Source organism: Abrus precatorius, unplaced genomic scaffold (genome assembly GCF_003935025.1).
Source record: "Abrus precatorius isolate BTA unplaced genomic scaffold, Abrus_2018 Scaffold2, whole genome shotgun sequence".
NCBI classification, from domain to species: domain Eukaryota; kingdom Viridiplantae; phylum Streptophyta; class Magnoliopsida; order Fabales; family Fabaceae; genus Abrus; species Abrus precatorius.
In genome coordinates this window covers 17609300-17616443 of record NW_020874362.1, presented here as the reverse complement: position 1 = coordinate 17616443, position 7144 = coordinate 17609300, and the positions used below count along the sequence as shown (strand labels likewise).

General features: G+C 32.2%; 1 protein-coding gene across 1 annotated transcript; it reads right to left on the bottom strand.

Annotated features, from left to right (window-relative positions):
- Positions 1-328: 328 nt before the first annotated feature.
- On the bottom strand, positions 329-2906 carry LOC113859546. The gene is made up of 4 exons (XM_027492290.1): positions 2744-2906; positions 2550-2660; positions 1244-1918; positions 329-1143 (listed from the first exon to the last, which is right to left on the bottom strand). Exons 1-4 carry the CDS (start codon positions 2904-2906, stop codon positions 329-331), a joined length of 1764 nt encoding a protein of 587 aa, XP_027348091.1.
- Positions 2907-7144: the final 4238 nt, after the last annotated feature.

The window sequence follows — 7144 nt, the reverse complement described above, 5'->3', positions numbered from 1 at the left end:
CATGGAAGCTGACCCTATACCATCCATCCTTCATGCCTCCGATGGATTTAGGGATTGATCTGAATGCTGAGTTTGGGGCTGTTGCCGATGTTGGACTGATTCGGCGAAATCCACATCGAGGAGCTCGAGATAGACAGAGGCAATGCATCTTGACTCCAGAGGTTCATGATCATCATGCACACATGGCAGACTAGCCATGAGATGTAAAACTGTTGTATGTTTAAAACTTTTCACAACTAATGTATGTGGCGTAAATAACATTCGCATTAATATTTCATCACATCCTTCATCTTTACAATTACATCATTTTTGCTTTTACATATTACACTCAGTTTTGTTGACGACAATGACGTCGATTATGACCAACTTCGTTACAACGTGAACACCTTTGTCTAGTTTGTGATTCAACCCAGTCAATTTCATTCCTAATACGAGTTGACTTAGGTCGTCTCTTAGCTCTAGCTCTTTCAATGTCAGGCACCAACTTCCATTCACTGTTTGTATGGATGTTGCATTCATTACCAAGGGGGCGCCACTGTGGAGAGTATGCATTGACAACATATTCTATTGAATAAACTGGGTCAACATATTGCCAAAAATTAAGACTTACAGCTATACAGGCCGCTATGACATGCGAACAAGGATATCGATAGGACTGAAATCTTCCACATTCGCAATATCTTCTATCTAATATAACTGTCCATTTGTGTCCACCTCTTTGCGTGATTGGATTAAATGCTTCTTTAACCTCAAAAGTTTTCCTGTGTACATCATACCTACGAACCTGGTGTGATGAAGCCTCTTGTTGATTTTTTTGTATTTGCAACATTACTGTACGACAAAATATGTTTCCATTTTGAAGGTCAGATATGGCTTCTTCTCCACGCTTTACAAAATATTCAACTAAACGTCCGTATGTGGCTTTAACCAGTGCAGTTATGGGTATATTTCTAGCACCTTTAAACACCTTATTCACAGCTTCTGAAAGATTTGTGGTCATGTGACCATAACGTCGCCCATCGTCATCATAACATAATGCCCATTTTTCTTTTGATATGCAATCAATCCACCTTTGTATATCTTCAGATTCATTACGAAATCTACTTAACTTTTGCTCAAATATTACCTTGGATGGTGTATAACCTACACATAAAACATTATTTTTAAACCAGTGGATTAAATTTGGCTAAACATTTAATTAACTCTAACATATATCTAAATTAAATAAATTATAATTACATACCTAATTTTATGAGGTCTTTCTTCAAGGCGATATTTTTAAATCGGTGATTAAAGTTGCTGGCAATATGACGAATGCAGTATACATGATATGCATTTGGAGGTTGCCACCCAATGTGTGGATTTGAGACAGCTCCTTTGATACTTTGATGCCTATCTGATATCAAACAAATTCCAGACTTATCAGTAACATGCAAACGAATCAATGCCAAGAGCCATTCCCATGCTGACAAGGTTTCTCCTTCAACAATTGCAAAAGCTATTGGAAGGACACAATTGTTTCCATCTTGAGTTGTTGCAATAAGCAACGTATGACAATACTTACCATATAAGAACGTCCCATCCACTTGCAATAAAGGTTTGCAGAATTTAAAAGCTTCATGACATTGTTTAAATGACCAGAACACTCGTTCAAATACTCTATACCTGTTATCCACTTGATGAGAAGCCACATACTCCTTCGTTTCAACTTTATAAACAGATCCAGGAGCATGTAATTGCATGTATTCTAACCAATGTGGCAAGGTAGCGTATGATTCATCCCAGTCACCAAATACTTTGACAATAGCTTTTTGCTTCGCCATCCAAGCTTTTTTATATGAAATTTTGTATCCAAACTGAGCGTAGATTCTCTCTTGTATCAATGAAATATGTATTGACGGCTCTTCATTCACCATTCCTACATAAGAATCAATTGGTCTAATTAATAACAATGTAATTGTAAAAAAAATTAAATAACATATATAAAATATGTCTTACCAAGAATGCATGAAGAAATTAAATCGAAATCTAACTTTTGATGATCTTGAGAAATTCTAACATTAACACATGTATGTGAACCACCCCACCTCGTTATTTTCCACTTGTTTGAATTTTTCAACAATGAAGCTCTCACTCTCCATGGACAACCAGAAGTATGGTTTAAGCATTTAACATACAAACATGTTGGTTTTGACTCAGCCACAAAATAACTTTGATGAATCTTCATTGCATAATGTTTTAATGCATTTTTCATATCTTCTTTACTGTCAAATAACAACCCAACGAATAAATAATCTCCTTCAACCAATGAATTGACATCTTCACAATGTTCTTCATTCATTTCTTGATCAGGATATTCCCAATTAATATACTTATACTGTCGAGTAACATTCCAAAAAGGAATCACAGTATCTCCTGCATTATATTTTGCAAAATTATTTACCATTAATATTTACATATTAAACTAAAAACAAATAATTTTTTACAATATTGCACATTACCTCCTTTACTTCCGTTTACTTGTGTATTTAAGTTTGAATGAAACTCACCTTCAGCATTAGTAGAGGAAGAACTGTCTAATGAAATATCTGCTTCATCATCTCCATCAGTATCACTCTCATAATCTGAATCTTCATTATCTTCATCAACATCATTTCTAACTCCTTAATGGAAAAATTTTTACACTTTCAATACAAAATATGACATATATTAATAAAAACATTTACATAATTTATAATTTTACCTTCGACACGATCACAACTCACACCAGTGTTATCATTTTGTTGTGAAATTGATAAATTTAAATTGATTATCTGCAATGGCACTGATGAACTTCCATCAACAGCAATGTCTACATATAACTCAATAACATTTCTACTAGATTGCTGTTCAAATGCACTTATCATGCAATCAATATCTTCATCATCACATATATCTAAAGCTGTATATTGTCTACTATTTTCATCAATCAAAAAACGAGAAATTAATCTACAAATTACTTGATTATTATTAAGATTAAGTTTCAAATGAATTTTTCTTTTCAAGGCTTCAAAACTTATTCCTCGCTGTATCTGAATCACTCTCTTACTTCCATCAAAGCTCACTCCTTCATTTCCTTCATATATTCTACCATTCCAATATATAATAATAACAATTCTACTCATCCTGCATTTTTACAAATAAACTTTATTTAATATTTAATTTTAAATAATATAAAAATATAAATAATACCAAAATTGAATAAATAAAACTAACCTTTCTCCTTCCTCCTTCCTCCTTCCTCGTTCCTGTTTTTCGATTGCAAAATGAGCCTCGGATGAGAGGGGGCAGGGGTGGGAATAAATAATACCAGGTTTCGCCAAAAGATCTGCGTTAAAAATGTTTTCGCAGGAAAAATGGCGAAAGAGGACTAATTACCACTTCTAAGAGCGGTTATTCTTGAACCGCTCTCTTAGATGAGATTCTGAGAGTGGTTCAAACTGAACCGCTCTCTAATGTGTCTACTTTTTCATGTTTCGCTGGGTGAATGGCGAAATTACCTTCAACTTTCGCCCTTCGTTTGGCGAAACTTGTTTTATAATATTAAAATAATAAGTTTCCCAGCCGTTTTGGCGATACGTGTGCGCCCCAACCCTAGACAGGGAAATTGTTTGAAAAATACACTATTTTAATAAATTGTTTTTTATTTTACAATATTTAAATAAATGAATTTTTATTTTAAATACAAGAAATATGAAAAAATTTTAAATATTACGTGAGTATGAAATTTCAGTAAAAGTCATCATTGACAATTTTACTATCAATGACATTTTTACGTGACCGAAATGTCAATTAATATCAAGACTCGCTAAAGGTGGAATTTAAAAAATAAATAAATTTTGGATGTAAAAATTTTTTATTGGTGATTCTTGTAGTTAAACAAAATAAAAAAATTATAAAAACTCGTAATTGATCACTTTTAATCATTTAAAATAATAAAGAGTATAAAAACTTGTCTTTTGGCCTTTTAAACCACATAAAATAATCAGAAAATATTAAAAGTTGTTATTATTGATTTTTAAAATGTGTCTATAAATACTGAATTATTTATTCTTTGTAAGTTGTAAGTGAGTGAAAGAAAGATTTTTAGATATATGATGAATTCATCGTAGAGAGAAATATGAATGATTCTTATTAATATACTTTAATGGTGAGATTATTACAAACACTTATGTTTGACGCTTTTATACAATATGATATAATTCTAATAACGAACAATGTTAATGTTCTACAAATGTTTCAAATACACAACAACATCATCCTCCAATCCTTGCCTTTGAGTTGTATGTTGTTTTCAAAGAAATTGCAGTTAACATTGATAAAAAAGATGATAAAGAAGCATATGCAAGCATTATGCCAAACATAGAGGTAGAATTGATAAATGTCAACAATGAAGGTGGTGGTAATTCCGAGTCTAAAGGAGAATATGGAAGCAGTGAGTTTAGTAAAGATGAGGATGTGAACGATGATGGTAATGATGGTTGATAAGTGTTATATTTTAGTATTTATCAATATATATTTTGACATTTATTTGATTCATTTTCACATAGTTTGTACTTAAATTTCATGCAATTTATATTTTATGCATCTAAGTTCATGTCATTTAAATTTAGTAACTTTAGCCTTAATTTTGTCAAATGATAGAAGATATTGATCCATTTTTCTTGTGTGAATTTTCTTAAGGGCAAAGGTTTGATGAGATGTTCACATTTATAACTTTATTCTGTCCTCAAAACACTCTTCATATACCTTATTTTGAGTGTTTTTACCATTTCTCATAAATCGAAATGATTTGAGCTTGTTTTACATGAAGTTGTAATTTTGTATTTTTAGCCAATCTAACCTTTGTCAACTCTTTTAGCTATAACTTTTTATGAAGATATTATTTTTGTTTGATTCTAGTTGCATTAGATTCTACACATGTTGTAACGTCTCGAATTTTGTAATATTGTTTGACTATTAATATATATATATATATATATATATATATATATATATATGTGTGTGTGTGTGTGTGTGTGTGTGTGTGTGTGAATCGATGTTTGAATGTGCATTTGATTATGTGATGAGTTGGATGTGAATATGATGATGATGGGTATTGAGTGGTGGTGTGAATATGTGTGTAAATACGTATAGATATGTATATGTTTGTATAATATGACTGAGAGATGAATGTGTACTTGTGGTTGGATTAGAAATATAGGTTAAGTGTGTATTGCAAGGGTGTTCTCGCTGTAGCAAGTGGATTCTCACTGTAGCAAGAAGTCCTTGGGCGTAGAGCATGGATTTGTGGCGTTCTCGCTAAAGCGAGAGGATCTTCGCTGTAGCGAGCAAGTCTTGGGAGAAATGAGTGATTATGTTGCATTCTCAATGTAGCGAGAAGACAACAGAGAGAGGTGCATTTCTAGGTTGCAGTCTCGCTATATGGATTGTGAATGTTGTATGTTTGTGTACAATATATGATGAAATGACTTGATTTTGGTAAAGTTAAAATAGAAATAGTGTGATTGATGTTTGAGTAAAATGTGGTAGATGTGGTAGGTATTGTTTGTGATGAAATGAATGATTGTCGGAAGATTGTGATGAAAACTGTGTGGTTGAATATTATGTGGATGTTTGTGTCTTCGATTGAGAATGAATAATATGAGATAAATGAAATGTGTGTGTGTGGAAGGCATGATGAATTGTGAATATGAATGTGTTTGAATATGTTGAAAGCTATGAATGGTTCAGCGATGCACTGGAAGTGTGGAAGATGGGGCAGTAGAAATATCTTGAGGAAGAGAGGGTGATGGTGACACCAACAATGAGCGTGGGTGCACCAAAGGCCACACACTCTCCTTCTAGCTCGACCTCTGACTGACACCTTTGTTTGAGGGGCTCAGTACCGCCAGCGGTGGCTCAAGAGCTTTTAGGGCTTAAAGCAAATTTAAAAATGAGGGTTTTTTATTAATAAAATAAATTTTTTAAAATAATTTTTTATTTAAAATTTATTTTTCAAACTTTTATTTAAAATTATTATAATTTTATTTAAAATTTATTTAAAATAAGACCAAATTAAAATAATAAAACCTTATTGTTGAGAAAATAAACTTGACACTTGCAATCTCTACGCCTCCAAAAGTGACAGTTTTACAAAGAAACTGCGAAATATTGTTTAATAGGTGTGAGTAATAAAGGATGAGTAATGAAGGGAAGACTCTTACCAGTGCCTTTGCATTGAGAAAATGAAAGGTTTCGTACCAATGGTTATGCGTTAGAAAAATAGAAGACTTTGTTTCCTCCTCCACTTCTACACCAAGGTTGTTGTTAGTAAAAAAAATACAAATTGAAGCAAAATTGAACAAGAAAATAGTAGTTAGAGAAAGAAAAAAGAAAGAAGTAACAATTAAATAAAAAGTAAAAATCTGTTCAATTTTTTTCTTTGCTATTCAATTATTTTTTTAAAAAATAAATTAAAAAATGTTTATTATCTATTGGTTAAGAGTTACAGCTCATTAAATATTATTTACAATATCAATGAAAAGTTAATAATTACTTAAAATATCTAAATTAAAAGCTATTTTTAAATTTAATTTTTTAAATTTTTTTAAAGTATAATAAAATGAAAAAAAAAATTGGGGGCCTAAAGCCCTTGCCTTACTTGCTTGGGCTTTAGGCCGCCCCTAAGTACCACACACATTGTATCCGTGGAGCGGAAGCTATCTGACGACTATCCATGGTGTGAACTGAGTAAGTTCCTGATGTTGAGGGCATAAAGAATCTGTAATCACAGTACCACAATGAGCGTGACTAACGTGCAGTAAACACACGTGTTGGGTGAAATGATTGAAGGTGCAGTGAGCGCACCTATGTGTGAATTGATGTGTAATTATGTGTGAGCATTATTGAAAGTAATGGATTGATGCTTGTTTAAATGTAATTTTATCATATTAGTAATTGTTGTGAAATATGCAAGGTGAGGTGAGTCTTTGTACTTGTATGTGCTAGTGTAGAGTACTCACCCTTACATTTATTTTTCAAGTGACCAAGACGATCAGCATCGGATTCAGTGAAGGGATGAATAAAACTGCTATACGACTTAGAAATTTATTTTGAAAATCTT

What these genes read in the sequence shown, in the direction of transcription:
- LOC113859546 (XM_027492290.1), bottom strand. Translation starts at nt 2,906, where the DNA reads ATGATAAGTGCATTTGAACAGCAATCTAGTAGAAATGTTATTGAGTTA. An exon ending in TTCCTCTACTAATGCTGAAG is followed by an intron (nt 1,919 to 2,549) that starts GTGAGTTTCATT and finishes ATTCTTATGTAG; the next exon opens with GAATGGTGAATGAAGAGCCG. An exon ending in GAAAGACCTCATAAAATTAG is followed by an intron (nt 1,144 to 1,243) that starts GTATGTAATTAT and finishes TTTTATGTGTAG; the next exon opens with GTTATACACCATCCAAGGTA.